Source organism: Carassius carassius, chromosome 37 (assembly GCF_963082965.1).
Source record: "Carassius carassius chromosome 37, fCarCar2.1, whole genome shotgun sequence".
Taxonomy (NCBI): Eukaryota; Metazoa; Chordata; class Actinopteri; order Cypriniformes; family Cyprinidae; genus Carassius; species Carassius carassius.
Genome location: NC_081791.1, coordinates 10,957,166 through 10,976,071, shown reverse-complemented (window position 1 = coordinate 10,976,071; position 18,906 = coordinate 10,957,166). Strand labels below are relative to the sequence as shown.

At 37.4% G+C, this 18,906-nt stretch overlaps 1 protein-coding gene across 4 annotated transcripts; it reads left to right on the top strand.

The window, feature by feature from the left end:
• Nucleotides 1-200: 200 nt before the first annotated feature.
• On the top strand, nt 201-18,624 carry LOC132118003 (eukaryotic translation initiation factor 4B-like). Of its 4 annotated transcripts, XM_059527472.1 has the most exons (15): nt 201-308; nt 1,997-2,137; nt 6,530-6,735; nt 8,028-8,144; nt 8,379-8,433; nt 8,555-8,698; nt 8,964-9,092; nt 9,223-9,390; nt 9,489-9,726; nt 11,886-11,974; nt 12,148-12,391; nt 13,319-13,356; nt 13,686-13,818; nt 15,619-15,691; nt 17,671-18,624. In XM_059527472.1, the coding sequence occupies exons 1-15, from the start codon at nt 296-298 to the stop codon at nt 17,746-17,748; spliced, it is 1,866 nt and encodes a 621-aa protein (XP_059383455.1). In that variant the 5' UTR covers nt 201-295; the 3' UTR covers nt 17,749-18,624. The 4 variants fall into 4 exon arrangements, with proteins under 4 accessions (XP_059383455.1, XP_059383456.1, XP_059383457.1 ...); XM_059527473.1 differs by lacking the exon at nt 15,619-15,691; XM_059527474.1 differs by lacking the exons at nt 13,686-13,818; nt 15,619-15,691.
• Nucleotides 18,625-18,906: the final 282 nt, after the last annotated feature.

Genomic DNA, 18,906 nt, shown 5'->3' with positions numbered 1-18,906 from the left:
ACAGAATGCTGACACGATTTCAAGACGCCCTCTGCTGGTCAAAATACAACAAAACACAAGTATGCTCTCAAGTTATATAATTATCTAATGGAATGAACTTCGTGCCAAAGACGGTATATGTCCACAAATATTTCAGGGAGCATTGTTTACACGCATTGACAACAAGATTAAACTGAACCCTAACCATAAAGACTGCATTACCCAAACCGCAGTGGGCGCAGCGCTAGATGCGTGACGACGTCACGCAGCAAGCCACGCCCCCATCCGGGGATGTGACACGCACTCCTTCTCCAGCATGGCGGCTGCAGGTGAGGGTTTTATAAATTTGTGCCAGGGCCGGTTGGGAAATTTTGGGTGCGACTTGTCATTAGTGTCCGGGAAATGTCATTCGGTGGCAGATAAAGTATGTCGCACCCTTGATGACCTCGATTTAGCGGCGAGGGCTGGTTGTAAAAGCTTGATCTTGAGTTGTGAAGGGACGCTGCGTAGAAACTGCACAAGAACACACTGACCAGCTTGTTTACTTTCTGTTCCCACAATACGGAAGCGATGTTTACATGTATTAACGGCGAAATTGTCCTCTGCGCATTTCTCAGACAGAAAACGAAACACATACAGACAAGCCCGTGTCTGTATGCTTGCTGTTATGTGTTGTTGTCATGGCATTGTCACTGTTTTGTTTTTCCACATATAAATTCACTATTGTTTTGTTTACAAGACACGACCGAAATAAACAACTGGCTCGAGCGCGTGTACGTGTGAATAGTTGTGTAAGCGCACGCGCAGAGTTGAGGGAGGGGCTGCTTTAACTTCATACAGTCCCCTTGCACTTTCCCGCGTTTATCTTACAAAATGCATCGCCTTGCATGAGTGTAAATAGATAACACTTTTTGTTTCTAAGTGCATGTCCCTTGTTTAATTGAAAAATTAACCACCTCATTGATAAGACAACAATTATGTTAGGGCTGCTCTCATTGGTCTTCTGCACTGTCCCAGGACAAACGCTCAGGATAACTCAATTAGAGATCTGCACATGGCTTGAATTGACGAATTAAGTTCTTAACTGTCAGCCAAGCTACCGTATTGACGGCATATAAACAAATAGACATTTAGCATGAGAAGGGACAATGCCATTTACTTTAAGACTTTTTTTCTGATAGCATTTTAAAATCGTACAGAACGAACAACTCTCATGCATTCATATGTTAATCTTAGGTGCTTTTCGGAAGCCCTATCTGGTGCTGAAAAATGGTAGCTCTAATGGAGATCATTCCCATGCAGCAGTCCTAAGAGAAAATGGCACAAAACCACATTTATACACATCTTGTCGAGCATTAAACCTCTTCTAGGATTTAGTAGTTTCTACTATATAGCATGATCATAATTCAGGAGACTCTTCCTTCTACTTCCACAGGTCACTGCTACTCTAAAGCTGGTGTGCTTGAGTCATTGCACATACACTGAGCTTTAGGATAATGTTGTCAGAACTTGGGGGCTTTGTTTTGGTTTGCAGCAGGGTGTCGTAGCCCTACAGTAAACACTGATTCGGTTGCACAGAACTGGAATGTCCTGACAGTGCAGTTCTTCACAAAGAGCTCAGAAGTGTGTAGTAGCTCACAACAATGCCTCTCTCCACATGTTAACCGCATCGGTCCACAACAGACGAGAGTCAGTCTGGCCTGAAAATAGATATTCTTTTCTTCCAAATGCAGCAGTTTGTCTATGCAAATTATGTACGACTGGTTAGTCTACATTTACTTAATTATATTAAATGCAGAGTAAGTACCCTAACTTGCATATTGTTCGATCTTCTGCTTTGTCATCCAGTGGCAAATGCATGCATAAGCCACCGCAGACTTTTATATTTACAGTCCGTTTGTTTTCATAGATAGATGATGACTCATCGTGGTTTTGAGCTTAATGGTCCAAGCTCTGGAGACCTTTCATGCTGTTTTCAGTGTGTGCTTATTTATTTATTTCATATTTTTTTTGACAGGTAAAAAAATTAAGAAAAAGGGAAAGACCCTTACCCTGACTGACTTTTTAGCGGAGGACGGCGGGGGAAATGCTCCACCGAGTTATACGCCCCCAAAGCCCACAAGCTGGGCCGACGAGACCGATGACCTGGAGGGAGAAGGTGAGATTCAGATATGGGATTAAACATCTACCACATTTGAATTGTAGATGCTTTGCTTTTAAAATATGCTTTGTCAATCTTTCTCATATTTCGATAACTTCTCTTTGATTTCAGAATTGCACAGATAATGTATAAAGCACATAACAATTTACTTCCCACATGTATTCAGTGGCTGATTAAAATGACATATATATATATAGTGCTTTCAAAAACCTCAGTGTCAGGCATGAGTCAAACGATCGAAAACCGTTACAGGTGACGAGGAGCTTCAGTAGTAGCTTCAACAGTGAACTGCAGTCAGATGAGATGTTGTCAGACCATTTGTCAGTTAAACTAAATCTTGCTGTCCTGTCAGCTGTTATACTGTGCTCGGAGCGTGTGCTCTTGGACGTACAAATGTGGTGGTGCTTCCATAAAGATGTTTAACAGTATTCATATTCAAAATGGTAAGCAAGTGCTGCTTCGTTTACAGGTTGTTTATATCAAGACTCCAGACTGTGGCTAAAATGGACCAAAAATATTAATTTTCGAGTGAAGTTTTTGCTGAGATTGTCACTGGCGACTATATAAATGTACATGTTATGACTTAAAAATTTGCACTAATTGCCTTTTTCCCTGCTTTTTTGTGATCACATCTTTTGTTATGTTGACTTAAACTGAGACTATGCACATAAAAGTTTTAGTGGAAAAAAGGCTTTCAAACAGTCCTCATCTCTGCCGAAACACCAGCGCTGATGGCACACCTGCTCAAAGCAGCTTCACTTGTGGTGGCATGAGAGAGATCGAAAATGACAGAGATGTGCAAAGTACAAGTGCAGAAAAGTAGTGTCTATTTCGTGCACAACTTCAACAAACTACAACAGGTAAAGCTGTCAGCTGTGTGGATATTAACAATATCGTTAACAATTCTCGTTTTTAATTGGTACTATGGCTTCTTGTTGACAAGATCTTTATTCTATATGCTGTGTTTTCTGTTAATGCGTGAAATTGTGGCGCACTTGCTGTCCAGTAATCACAGTAAGCATTGTGCTTTGTTACCTTTTAATGAACAAAGTAGGCTATCAGGTTTAAAATTCTGCCAAATTCATAAACAATAATGTTATGATGCTCCACAATGCGGCACATGATCCCGTCATATCTTTCTCTTTAGTACGAAATGAACATCAAAAGTAATTTTATAAGATGGCCTACAGTACATCTTACTGAAATGTCTTGTGTAAAAGCTTATTCAGTGCTTTAAACTGATGAAAACGTGTAAAGCTTGTAGTAAACAATGCCACGCAATACATTTACCTCAAGTAATGCTGACATAGTTATGGTTGGCGATATTACCACAGATTTTGAGTAATAAACAACTCTTTGTGACTGTATAGTTCGCAAGTTGGAAAGATGTTTTGTTCCCACTCTAAGTGAAGCTTAGTTCCATGGACATCTACAAGATGGATTAAAATGCTGATAATGACAAGAAAAGATGAGACATAAACACATGACCATGACTGAAATGATAAAGTGTTTTTTTTTTTTCTGTGGCCTGATTTTGTTTTTGTTTCTTTGTTTTTTTTCTTCTTCCTTCCCTGTATATGCAGTCCTGGTTTTGGTTCCCTTTTTTGAATGACAAATAAAGACTATTGATACCTGCTGATATAGATAGTTTCACCACTATTTTCTTTGGTTTTGTTTTGGTGTTTCACAGACTTTAGGGAAATGCACATGCTTAAAAAGGGAATAAAAAATGGATGTATAGCTGTCATTGGGGTGAAATGTTTTCATTTTCAGTGAAGTGTAAAAGTTTATATTATTTAAGACAAACTTTAAGTTTTGTTGTTGTATCATTTTGTAGAGGCTCAATTTAGTATTGACGCGTATTATGAAAAAGCCGAAGGTTAAATAAGGAAGTTACAGTTCACATGAAAATACTGTCATTACAACGCTCATTAAATTCCAAACTTTCTAAGTTTATTTCTTCTGTGAACAACTAAATTAGATGTTTTGCACAATGTTCATGCTGCACTTTCTCATTCAATAAAGGCATCAAGTGACTACTGGCTGTGAAGGTCAAATAAAGTAGACCTTATTACTTATTCCAATTGTTAGTAATGGTATTTATTATAATATTTGATAAGATTCCCCTCCACTGTAGCTTTCAAATGTAATTTCCATTTCTGCTCATTCAATACAAGAAGTAGCAGTTTTCCATGGCAAACCTGGCACTATGCCTCTTAATATAAATATAAAATACAGTGCAATCATTTCCGACATCGCACAGTGCTCATTCAATAAATGCACAGCTAAAACAGTTTAAAAGAGATTTTTTAATCTAGATCTACGGTGAGGAGCCCATTACAATAGTCCACCCTGCTGGTGATAAAGGCATGAACAAGTTTCTCCAAGTCTTGACTGGAAACAAAACATCTAATTCTTGAATTTTTTTTTTTGATGAAAGTATGCTGATTTAGTTACTCCTTTACCATGGCTACTTAAACTAAGGTCTGTCTCCAGAATCACACCACACACAAGCTTCCTGACTTGATTTTTTTGTTATTAGACCCCTAGAGTCAAGGTATGCATTCACCTTGAGAACTTCAACTTTGTTTCCCAATACAATGACTACAGTTTTTTCCTTGTTTAACTGAAGAAAGTTCTGGCATATCCAACTATTAATTTCATCAATGCATTGGCAGAGGGAGTCAATGGGGCTGTAGTCATTTGGAGTTAAGGCTAGGTAAATCTGGGAATCATCAGCATAGCTGTGATAGGCAATTCTGTTCTTTTGTTCTTTCTCATTATTTGACTTAGTGGGAGTATATACAGGCTAAACAAGAGCGGTGCAAGAATTAAACCTTGTGGGACTCTGCATGTCATGGACGTCCATGGACACTTAGACTTATGCTCTCTTATACTCACATAATGAGTGGCCTAATGGTTAGAGAGTCGGACTCGCAATCGAAAGGTTGTGAGTTCGAGTCCCGGGCCGGCAGGAATTGTGGGTGGGGGGAGTGCATGTACAGTTCTTTCTCCACCTTCAATACCACGACTTAGGTGCCCTTGAGCAAGGCACCGAATCCCCAACTGCTCCCCGGGTGCCACAGCATAAATGGCTGCCCACTGCTCCGGGTGTGTGTTCACAGTGTGAGTGTGTGTTCATTGCTCTGTGTGTGTGTGCACTTTGGATGGGTTAAAAGCAGAGCACAAATTCTGAGTATGGGCTGGTCACCATACTTGGCTGTATGTCACGTCACTTAAAAAGTGACGGATGTATGTCACATCACTTTTTAATAGCCTCTCCCTTCTTCGTATGACCTGAACCATTGAGTACCATCCCAGAAAGCCCGACCCAGTTTTTCAGTCTCTGTATTAGTATGTTATGATCGACTGTGTCAAACGCAGCACTGAGATCTAGTAATACCAGCACTGATATTTTGACAGAATCATAATTTAATTGAAGATAATTTATTATCTTAATGAGCGCTATCTCTGTGCTGTTAAGTGGTTGGAAACCAAATTGAAAATTGTCCAGGTATAAATTTGAGTTTAAGTATTTGTTCAGCTGATTAAAAACTAACTTTTCTATAATTTTGCCTATAAAAGGAAGATTAGATATTGGTCTATAATTGCTCAAAGTGGTGTTATCAAGATCTTTTTCAGAAGGGGCTTAACAACTGCAGATTTCAGCGAGTTTGGAAAAGTCCCAGAAAGAAGTGAGGCATTCACAATTTCTAAGAGATCTCCTTCTAAACAGTTAAGCACTTTTGAAAAAAGATGTGGGAGTGTGTGAAGATAGCAGGTTGATGATTTTAGGTGCTGCACAATTTCTTCCAAAATTTTTGCTATCAATTTCTTTAAAAATAGACACAGTATCTTCTTTTTTATATTGCAGCCAAATCTGTCTGACCTCTGCATAACTTGAGGATGTGCGAATCCCCTTCCTGATATTAATGATCTTCTCGGAAAAGAAAGCAAACTAATTGAATTTGCTGTCGGAGAGCATTTCACTGGGAATCTGACTTGGGTTTGTCAGTCTCTCAACAGTAGCAAAAAGAGTGCGAGTGTTGTTGAGTGAAGTTACTGTTCATGAGGTTTAAGAAGAAACTCTGTGTAGCTGTAGCGACTTTCACATTGAAAGCACAAAGGCTATCTTTATAGTATAGTGAATTTCAAGTTTCATCTTCCGCCACACTGCTCAGCTTTTCTGCATTGTTTTTTCAAACTCTGTACTGCTGTTGATTTCTTTCTGCCAATCTTCTTACTGGCCATTACAGGAGCAATATCATAACATAATATAATAACTTTCTTAACTATTGAGTTAAAGGAATAAAGGACATTAGGGAAAATTATAAGAGAGTTTACATTTTGGGATGAACTGTCCCTAATCAAGCTTCACTTCTTTTATAGTTACTACATCCTGGCACACAGAAGATGACGTGTATCGTGCGCCGGCCATCGATCGGTCCATTCTGCCGACAGCTCCACGTGCCGCCCGTGAGCCCAACATCGACCGCTCCCGTCTACCCCGCAGCCCCCCTTACACTGCCTTCCTGGGAAACCTCCCCTACGACGTCAGTGAGGACTCCATCAAAAACTTCTTCCGTGGACTCAATGTGAGTGTCTCCTCTTCCTGTCAGCCTGCAGAAGGAATTCTCACATGCATTGTACTTTGTTAACAGGGATTCTGCCCAACAGCACCCGCTGGGGTTTTCAGACTTGTACTGTTTTGCATGTCTCACAACACCTTGTGGTAAATAGTGCATGAAGAAAATTATTTTTCAAGATGTTTTGAGAGAACAGCTGAGTTTCATTGTGTTTCTGTAAGGGGGGGGGGGGGGTAATTCTTAGGTCATTTGTAATTTTTTGTAGTGTTTCACATGCCATTTCAAGTTCAGCAGTACAAAATAAAAATGAAAATAGGTTAATTTAGTATAATCATTTCATATAAAAACACTAGTTTTAATTTTTAAACAACTTTTTTGACTGTTCTTTTACCGCATTAGTAAAGTGTCAGTTCTAGTATAGTGGATAAAGATTTTAATATTTTGTTTATTCAATATTGCATTGTGTATCATTATTTTTTTGTTACTTACACTTCCATTGAATATATATATATATATATATATATATATATATATATATATATATATATTTAAAATTAATTATTTAATATTAATATATTCAGCTGGGATGCATTAAATTGATTAAAAGTTACAGTAAAAACTTTGATAATGGCATTGAAGGCTAGAGTAGTGACTGCTAAAAAATGTTAAGAAATATTCAAATAAAAATAGTTGGCAACACTTTATTTTAAGATGTCCTTGTTACACACTTTATATATATACTTACTATTATAACAACAATAAATTATGCATAATTACATGCAAGTAACCCTAATCCCAACCTTATCGTAAGTACATTAGTTACATTAATTAATGTTACTCAGTTACTTAAATTATTAATTACACACTGTAGCAAGGACACTTTAAAATAAAGTTTTACCAAATAGTCTAATAAATTATCTGTCCGTCCGTCTGTCGGTTGGTCGGTTGATCAATTAAGGAAAATGCAGACTGTTTAAATCAGCATAAACCCTAAAAAACAGATTTCAAAACAGCTAGATGGTGCAGAACTGATGTAATGCAATTGATCAGAAGGCAGGAGCCTTTGGACTCAACTTTAATTTAATTAATTTACCATTTTTAAATTAAATTAAAAATTGTAACTTTACACTCCATTTAAAAAAAATGCAAGGTATAGTGTTAGATGCTGGAAAAACAGACAAAATAACACTGCTAACGGAACAGGAGCAATTGTGTGTAAAACTGTAGCGCCGTTTTCTAGCCCATAGCGTAAAGCATAAGAAATATGAACAACTGTAATTATATCTCTTTAATTCCTACAGATCAGTGCAGTTCGCCTCCCAAGGGAGCCCAGTAACCCAGAACGGCTGAAAGGCTTCGGCTACGCAGAGTTTGATGACGTGGATTCTCTGTTGCGTGCACTCAGTCTCAATGAAGAGGTGAGATCCCATCAGTAGTATTGGTGTTAAAAGTGTTAAAATCCACCTTGTTGTTGTATGTGTGTCTGTCAGTAATACATACAGACCTGTGTGCTCCTGAATTATAGAACTCACTGTTGTTGGTAGTTTTATTTTAGCCACATGGTGGCGCTAGTTGTCTGTTTCACTTATCCAAAATGAAGACAAAAGCTCTCAGCTCTGTAATTGACCTTACTCTTCTTACTCTCTTTCTAGAACCTTGGAAACCGTAGGATCCGTGTAGACATCGCTGACCAGTCCAATGAGAAAGGTGTGGCTCCGAGAAACTGATCTGTTCATATGTACCATAATGCAGTTGTAAATCTTTTTTATTGGAGCAAAAAAAATATATATTTGCAAATTCACAATCATTTTGTATTTTTCCTGATTAGAGAGAGATGAGCGCTCCTCATCTGGACAGGATCGTAACCGTAGTGAGCGAGACATGGGCCCTGACAAGACCGATTCTGACTGGCGTGCACGGCCTAAATCTGACTCTGATGACGGTCCTCGCAGAGACGACGCCTTTGGAGAGCGTAAGCAATTATTTCATGTGACAAATATTTTTTGGAAAAGGAGTATAGGAGGACACTACTTTGAAGCTCTAAAAAAATACAAATAAAAATTCTTCTCTTGTTAATTTAGTAAGCCACATGTCAAGCTACAAAACATACCTATTGTAAGATTATATTGTATTTTAAAATAAAATATAATATGTAAATGAATTAGTTATTAGTTAATTAGTTAGTTATTTGGTTATTGGTCAGCACTGAAGAGGGAGTTTTACCATCCACTTCTTAGGGTCCCGAGATCGTTATGAATCGGACCGTTTCCGTGATGGCCAGAGGTGGGACAGTGACCGCTATGATGGAGGAAGAGACAGATACCGGGAACGTTATGATGACAGAGAGCGCAAAGACTATGACAGAGGTATATAACACCTTCATACATTATAATTCTGACAAATCTGGAGTTTTCCTTTAAGAAATATTTTTGCAAACAGTTGTGCTGTTTACATTGGTGATCTTTCTTAACCTAGTGTTACCTAACCTTATTTCAGGTTATGATTCTCGCAGTGGGGGTCGTCGAGCATTTGGAAGTGGCTTTCGGCGTGACTATGATGACCGACGGGACGATGGACGGGGCAGCGGGGAGCGCTATGGAGACCGATATGGTGACCGGGAAGAGAGATACGAGAGACGGGATGAGAGGCGTGAGGACAGAGGTGGTATGGTGCATTTAATTTATCTGGGTCACTTCAGGAACCAAACCTAAAGAAGTCTTTAATCAGGTCATCTAAACAGACTGGACTGTGTCTGTGTTTAGGTCCACCTCAGAGGCCTAAACTGAACCTGAAGCCCCGCAGCGTTCCCAAAGAGGAAGACCAGAGCAGTGGCCCTTCAGCCTCGGGACGAGCTGCGTCCATCTTCGGAGGAGCCAAACCGGTGGACACGGCAGCTAAAGAGAGAGAGGTGGAGGAGAGGCTCAAGAAAGAGCAGGAGAGACTGCAGAGGCAGCTGGAGGAAGACAAGAACAGAGGACCTGAACGCAAGCCCAGAGAGAGGTACAGGACATTGTTATACATTTTACCTAAATGTTGAATTTTATTGTTAAAGAGAGATCACCCAAAAATGAAAATTCTGTCATCATTTTATTTACTTCATTTTTTTCGAAACCCGCACAAGTTCCTTTTTTTCTTTTGAACACAAAAGAAGATATTTTGAACAATATTGGTAACTAACAAAAAGTTGTGTTTGTGTGTGTGTGTGTGTGTGTGTATATAAATATATATGTTAAGAAAAAAGTTCATTTAATTCTTGGGTGCTTATATATATCAGTGATGCATGGGTTGATCCAAAATGAGTTACCCGCGGTTACGAGTCATCCAAAAATATTTTTTATGATATTCGGGTCGCGGTCGGTTGGGTGGTTAATTTATATAGTACTAGACACAATTTTGAAATACATAGGCCTACACTTTATTGGCTGAATAACTGGTGCGAAGATGATGCACAAGCTCAGTCTTAGTGGTGGAAATTTTCATTCTTAGAGATTCGTTCATTTTCAGTTCATTCACCAAAATGATTCGTTCAGATTCGTTCACTGATTTGTTCAGTGACCATTTCTTCATATTACACGAAATACGCCACAGCAAGTAGCGAAAAAGAGTGTCTTATGTGTTATGTCTTAAGTCAACGAACGTATTCACCTATGACAAAAACTGATTTGGCTTTATTAAAATGTGTGCATGATCGCATTCAATAAATAAAGTCTAAATAAATTGTTCAGATGAACAAAGCACGAGATTTTCTTGCATAATTATTTTAATTGTTTGGTCAGACAGTTCATATATTATATATTCACATTCAGAAATCGGGGATTAAACGTGGAGTTATGTTCTGTATGCTAAATATCAAAACAAGCGTATGTGCACAGTACTGCGCTTTGCGAGATTAAAATGCTAAATGACCGACTGATCCGGTATACTCTCATTCATTTCGTTCACGAACGACATGTACCAGTTCAGTCATTTCATTCACGAACGAGATGTACTAAATCATTCAACTCGTTCACGACCGACATGTGTACCAGTTCAGTCATTTCATTCACGAACGACAAGATCTCTCGATCTCGTTCAGACTCATGAAACTCGTTCAGTGAAGGGCATGTGTGATGTGATGCTCCAACACATCTCATACTTGAAGGCTATTGGCTCGAGGCTCAGTAATTCTTTGTCAGGATGAAGCAGTTCACAGATACCTGGTTCACCGAGCTGCGCATGCGCTGCTAATAGCGCCGCGCTTCTGTGGAGGGAGGAATTTCACTGAAGGAGAAATATGAGTCAGTGGATTACATGAACGAAAACGATTCGTTCACCTAAAAGATTCGTTCAAAAAGAACGATTAATTCATGAACGACACATCACTACTCAGTCTGCAGGTAGAGATGGAGGCGGCAAGAGAAAAGGTGAAGACTGGGGAGTGGAAGCTCTGCAAATACACAAATAGAAAGAGCAAAGTGTGGGAGATGTTTGCCGAAATAATGAAAGATGATAACCAAAGTGCTGGCTTTGTCATGGCCCAATGACGCTACGATGAGCATTTACTACTTTAAAAAAATACGGGGCAGGAAGCGGGTCGGTTACAATATTTTCTTTTTCTATTTTAGCGGTCCGAGTTGCGGGTGGGTTAGTTGAAAATGTCGGTCGGGTGCGGGTTGTTTGTACACTGACCCGCGGCATCACTGATTCACTGATATATATATATATATATATATATATATATATATATATATATATATATATATATATATATATATATTATTTAAAGAAATATATATATATATATATATATATATATATATTATTTAAAGAAATATTTTTTTAAATGTATCACATTTGTTCATAACTAGGAGGTTAACTATTCATTAACTTTGTTAAACTTGAGCTACCTTTATATAAATATTCTCAAATTTAACTATACATTTATATAATTGCAATAATGACCTGTAGCTCAATTTACTCTTGCATATTAATATGGTTTTGTGAATGGATGATTGAATACACCCCCACTAAAAAAAAAACTGGGTGATGATGATGTGATGATATTAACAATTTTAATTTGTCTAATTATGATATTTAGTGGCATAGTACTTAGGGTATACTTTCACATGCTTTCCCTTTTTCTAAACAGTGTTTTCACTTTCATTTTCTAAAACGCTCAGGCATCCCAGCTGGCGCAGTGAGGACCAAGCGACCGAGCGCTCACGAACAGGAAGTGAGTCATCACAAACAGGAAACACATCGAGCAGGGGTAAGTGATCATTGACCAGTTATACACAGATCTGATGTACACAAAACATTAACAGAGACTGCTTTATAGGAACTGATCATAAGACACATACATAATCATCACACCGTCGCTATATGCAATGATTTATTAAAAAGACACCCTCAGATTCCAATCATTCTCATCTCTCAACACAGTGTCGAGGCGTCGGGAGAGCGAGCGCTCTGTAGAAAACGAGGTCTTCAGCAGCCGTGACGAGGATTCATCCTCACATGGAAACCAGACTGCTCCTTCCAAGCAGGAGGGGCTGCTGCTGAAAGTTGTCCCAGCGCCTCCACCTAAGGAGAACCCTTGGGCGAAGAGGAGCACCATGAGTGCAGGATCCAGCGAGAGTGATAGTAAACCTGTCGTCTCTCCCAGCAGTAGCGCGCCACCCAAAAGGTTTCCATCTGGATTGATGTGTTATATATCGATAGCTATTATCCAAAAAATATTTCAGTACAACATGTACTATATTATTACAAATATATTTTCTAAAATATCATATAATTAGTACACACATATATATATATATATATATATATATATATATATATACTCTACATAAAAAGTTTGGGGTCTGTAAGGTTTTTTGTTTTTATGTGTTTAAAAAACTAAAGTAAAAACAGTTACACTTTATGGTACAGTGTATATTAACTACTTTAAGTACTAAGTAATATTAATTAACTGCATGCACTTACTTTGTGATTAGGGTTAGGATGCGGTTTGGTTTATGGTTAGTTGCATTATGCATCTTTTATTGTTATTACTATAAAATTGTGACAAGGACACCGTAAAAATAAAATGTTACCATAAAAGCATTAACATTATGAAATATTATTACAATTAAATATTTCCTATTTAAATAAACTGTAAAATGTAATTTATTCCTTGCGATGCAAAACATTTTCAGCATCATTACTCCAGTCTTCAGTGTCACACGATCCTTCAGAAATCATAATAATATGCTGATTTGCCGCTCAATACATATTTCTGAATATTATCAATAATGAAAACAGTTGTGCTGCTTAATATTTGTGTTGAAACTTTGTGTTGTTGTTTTTTTAGGATTATTTGAAAAACAGCATTTATTTTAAATAAGGTTTTTGTTTTTCCTAACAATTATAGTTGTCTTTACTCTCACTTTTGATTAATTTAATACATCTTTGATGAATAAAAGTACTATTTTTTTTCTTAAGACCCCAAAAAATACTTTCTGACCCTAAACTTTTGAAAGTTTGTGTATATATTTATATATATATATAGAGAGAGAGAGAGCTATATAGAATTATTCTGACTTCAGTATTTTTGATGTACTTTATGTTTCAGTGCAGCAAGCTCAGCTGATGCTCCTCAAAGAAATAAAGGTAAGCTTATAGGTGTTCAAATCCAGTGAGCCATGAAAAGCAATAATGGTGGAAGGTGTGAAAGAAGAAGTCAAAGCATATATTCTTTTTTTTTTCTACACACAAGTCACAACTGGAAACCCCTTAAAAGTCATATTGGATTGACAACGGGATTATTGTCTTTTGCAGTTGCCAGGCAAGAGAAAATGTCCAGTAGCCTCTCTTCCTAAAAACAGCCTCTTCCAGATGTTTAGTTAAGAAGCAGTTAACTGCTCAAAGATGTTACAGAAGCACACAGCCTAATGCAGCTCCTTTATTAGTAGAGTTGTCCTAGTGTCCTCTCCTTACAGATGAAAACAAAGCAGATGGGGTGCGCCGGGACCGGGGCCCCTCTCGGGGGCGTGGTGGGGCCTCGGGCTCTGGAGCATGCAGGGGGCGTGGAGAAGCAGCCAGCCGAGACCGAAGGAAGGAGACAGGAGACAGGTTAGCTGTTCTCATGGCACCCGTACTGCTCAGAAGCGGAGAGATCTTTTTTCCTTCTGGAAGGACATATTAAGATACTCTTTAAGTTCTTATTAGATTTTGTAGTATTTTTGAATTATAAAGGTGGTGGTTGGACAAATGTGTTTCTTGTCTAGTTTGGCCTGTAGAACACTGTGTCCATTTGCATCTTTCCAGTCAAAAATAAATACATTTTTTTACTGATATTTTTTTCTTTCAATCAGTTGAATTATAATTCAGTGACTCACTCATAAAATCAGATACTTGTGATGAGGAAAAAGTCACTTGAGAAATTCAACACGCAGATTGACAATTTGGATTGGAGTGATACAAACAGTAAAAAAAAAAGACCAATTATATTTAATGACTGAAACTAATTGTTGTGTAAAACAACAGTTTAAACATGGTTCAGCTCAATAGTAATAGCAAATATCTCTGGGCAAGATGCATTTGGCCTCAGGAACAAGAGAAACAAGTGTATGGCTCCGGAGCAGGGACTTCATCTCGTTTCAACATCAAATAGTGTTCCTGTAGCTCAGGTGGTAGAGCTTTGCGATATCAAGCGCAAGGTTCAGGGTTCGATTCCCCGTGAACACATGATAGGTAAAAATTGACAGCCTAAATGCACTGTAAGTCGCTTTGGATAAAAGTGTCTGCTAAATGCATAAATTTAATTTAATTTAAATAGAAGGAGTTTTTACAAACTGCATTTTACAGTTTCAATTTAGGGCTGTGTGATTTAATCAATTTTTATTTTAGATTTTAATTTCTGAGAGGTATAGCACTGTATACAGTATACCAGTTTTTGAACTGTAAGATTTTCAATGTTTTATAAAAAATTATCTTCTGCTCACCAAGCCTGCTATTAAAATTGTGAAATATTTTTACTATTTAAAGTAACTGCTTTTTATTTAAATATCTTTTAAAATGTAATTTATTCCTGTGATGGTAAAGCTGTATTTTCAGCATCATTACCCCAGTCTTCAGTGTCACATGATCTTTCAGAAATTATTCTAATATTCTGATTTACTGTTCAAGAAACATTTTTTATAATCAATATTTAAAACAGTTAAGTACATTTTTCATCATCATTTGATGAATAGAAGATCCAAAGATCAGCATTTATCTGAAAAAAAAGCTTTTGTAACATTATACTGTAAAGAGAAATTATGTAAATACTTTTATTTAGCAAGGATGCTTTATATTGATCAAAAGTGTTGATAAAGACATTTATAATAATACAACAGATTTTAATTTCAGATAAATGCTTTTCTTTTGAAAATTCTGTCCATCAAAGAAACCTAAAATATTTTTTTCAGCTGTTTTCAATATAATAATAATAATAATAATAATAATAATGTTTTTTTGCAGCATCAAATCAGCATATTGGAATGATTTCTGAAGGATCATCTGACTATAGTAATGATGCTTAAAATTTAGCTTTGAAATCACAGGAATAAATTAGATGTTAAAATATATTGAAAAAGAAATCAAATCAAATTCAAAACGTTACTGTTTTTGCTGTACTTTGGATTAAATAAATGCAGGCTTGGTGAGCAGAAGAGAAATCTTACTGTTCAAAAACTTCTGACTGGTTGCGTATATTGACCAAAATAGTTGTGCTTACGATTTTGCCATGATCAAGCAGCCCTATATTGATTGCAATATTGCCAATAGGATGTTTTCCCCTCGGGGTCTATGTCCCTGCTCCTGAGTGTTTTTCTGAATGAGTGTAGACGCTCTTGTGAGACTCTGTCTCACTGTGTTGTGCATTACTTGTAGAAAGGATGCAAGAAGAGAGCGAGATCTCAGACCAGCACCAGAGCCAAAGAAATTTGAGGAGCCTCCCAGTCCTGTGAGTGACAGAGCTAACCCTCTCTGTGGGTGTGAACCCATGATCCCCGCTCCCTCTACTTTTACTTCTGGCTTTCTTTGCTCTCCAATCCTTTAATGAAAGTTTTCTCTAGTCCCTTTTTTAGATGCTTCACTCTGTGTCATGGAAATTACAATGTTGGTCACAGACTGTAATTGTAGGCCTCTTTTAAAAGATATATGACTTGAAAAATGTAAATATTTATTTGAGTCTAGACACATAATTTTGATCCTGGCATTGAATTATAGCTGTAGTATAGAACGGAAAAGAGAATACTGATGCAGATCTCTCCAGTACATGCTTGTGTGTGAAAGCACTACATTTGACACCCCCTTCCAAGCTGTTTGTGCAATGGCACATCAACCAGCCTTATTTTATAAAGATGATTCAAATCCTTTTTCATGCTTAATTTGAATTTTCTGAATGCGTGTGGCATCTGTAAATGAACAAAGTCCTCAATATCAGTATCTGTTGCATCATTTGCAGCAGCTTCTGAAAAAAAAAATGTAATTGAGATCCATTCAGGTCTGTTTGCACACTGGAGTCCATCTGGAGTTTCACCATGTCAGAACTTTTCAAACAGACACATAGAGTTGGAACTTGATTTGGAAGGGGTTTTCACGGTAAGCAAAATGAACCTAATCAATGGACCAGATGGAGCAGACCTTAAAATACACCAGGTGTTAAAGAACTAGTTTTTCAGCCCAGTTTACTGGTGAACAGTGTCTTTTTGAGGACTGTCTATCCTCCTGGTAGTCCTGGATTTATCGACATGGAATAAAAAGGTAAAAATTTTGACTAGCTACATGGAGGTAAGAGGCGCTGCTACCCCTGCTACGGTATTAAGATGTGTTTTGGTCGAAGGGAGACAACATTTCCATTTACATCTATAGAGCAGACCTAATTTTATTTATCTTATACTTCAATATCTAATATATTATTTTTAGAAAGGTATGTTTAAGGGCCTTCCTGACTGTCCTCCAAAAACAGTTTTTCTTTTCTTTGATGCAACATATGACAAAAAAACTGCATAACCTCATTGTAATTGTGCTGTTTACCTATAAATCAACATAATGTTAGAGACATTCATGTTATAAGCATTAGATTTGTGTCTGTTTACTTATCTTATTTGTTGTTTTGTTTTATTTATCAGAAGTCTCGCAGAAAATAGTGCTTCCACTTCTAAAAAATTTGTTGATTAATGGTACCTGGTTGGGAAATTGCTAACTGTTAGCTAACAAGCACCCCCCATTATGTTGTCTCAGACATTTACGTATATAAATGTATTACATATTTAACTTATATTTTTTTGCACCCACTTTAAGTGTTTTTAATAACTACAACTAAATTTAAATAAATTATTTGATGCAACAAACTTACTGTTAACATGTTTTTACATTATACTGATAATTAAAAATACCTGCAACTACATCTGTATTTAAATTCTCTAGTTGCTTCTGTATTTACACTGTTGACCCTGCACTTTAACCCACCCTTAAACCTAACCATACCACCAAATCTGTCCCTAACCTTACCAGTACCCACTTTAATAGCAGCAAAAGTGAACACAATAAGTACATTGTACCAAACAGTTCATTATTATTGATCTGATCTAAGTGCAGTAGTTAAAAGACACCTAATGTCAAGTTGGACCCATATTTCCCCCTAAAGGAATTGCTCTGAAGACTAAACTAAAATTCATTTTGTAGAAAAGAAAAATTCCATATGGTTTTTGTTTCCTTGGTAAATGTTCAGAGAGTTTAAATGGGGATTATTTCGTTTCACTTGTTGCACCAGTTATGAGCTAAAACCATCACAAATATAAGTTTGATTCCTAAAAGCTAATTTTAAAAAACAATTCAAATGAAAATCACCTGATTTTGAGACCATAAATCTCATATGAACCGCAAATACCAGCAGTGTTTTGGTTACATCTTACTATCCCCTTTTTGTTTTAACAGAAATTCAGCTCAGCCAGTAAATACGCGGCCTTGCTGATGGACGGGGAGCAGGGAGACGACGAGGAGGGTGGAGATTAGGAGGTGGATGGACTGCACGGACGACGAGTCTAAATTGAATTACAAATTAAACCTACAGCTTTTGTTTCATGCAGCACTGAAGGACCCAGATGAGCCCTTTGAGAGCAAAAACCTATTTTAGAGCAATCCCTTCCTCTTAAGGACTGAACCGAAAATCTAGTGGAAAAACACAGGACTCGTTTTTAATGTAAAAAAAAAAAAAAAAGTGTGGAAGGATGAATGCTTATGACTAATACATTTGTTTGGGGGAGGGGATTTAAATTCACATGAAAGGGATCCTGCTCTTGCATACATCATAAGTTGAGTGCATTTCCCGGTAGCTTGATTGCACGATGAGTGGCGGGAAAGTGTAGAATCAGGGGAAAAGTGCCACAAGATGAATGTTTTCCCTGAACTTTAGGGCTTCCTGAGCTTTCTGAAAGAATGTTTACAGCAGTTGCTTTACCGAGATCTCTGGTCAAGTAAAGGGGTCCGTGACCTGCATTGTTCATCCATTGGTTATAAATCTCAAAACTTTGGTTTTATGTCTTAAACTGGCATTGGCCGACAGGTCTGACGATTTGTATTCAGGGATAACAGCCGCTGAATAACGGCAAGCAACGGATCAGAACCTGTTAGTTTTGGTTTGATATTTCTCTGCGCTGCTTTAAGCAGGAGTCTCCCATTTTGGCACTTATCCTTTTGAGGACTTTTTTAAGCCACTCCTTTGGACTGATGTGCAATAGGAATTGACGTATTCCTCTGAATCTCAATATTTCTACAAAAGAGACTGCTGCAGCTTTGGATTGAGCCTATATCTTAAAGGTAGTGACATGAATTGCTTAATGATTAAAACTGTATACCATCTCAAAAACAATAAAAGACTACACTGAGACAGTTATGCTTTGGAGGACATTGTGAATTAAAGTGCTTCTCAGAATATTGTGTGTGTGTGTGAGAGAGAGAGAAAATTATAAACGCAACACTTTTGTTTTTATGAGCTGAACTTAAAGATCTAAGACTTTTTTTTATGTACACAAAAGGCCTATTTCTCTCAAATATTGTTCACAAATCTGTCTAAATCTGTGTTAGTGAGCACTTCCCCTTTGCTGAGATAATCCATCCACCTTCACAGCTGTGGCATATCAAGATGCTGATTAGACAGCATGATTATTGCAC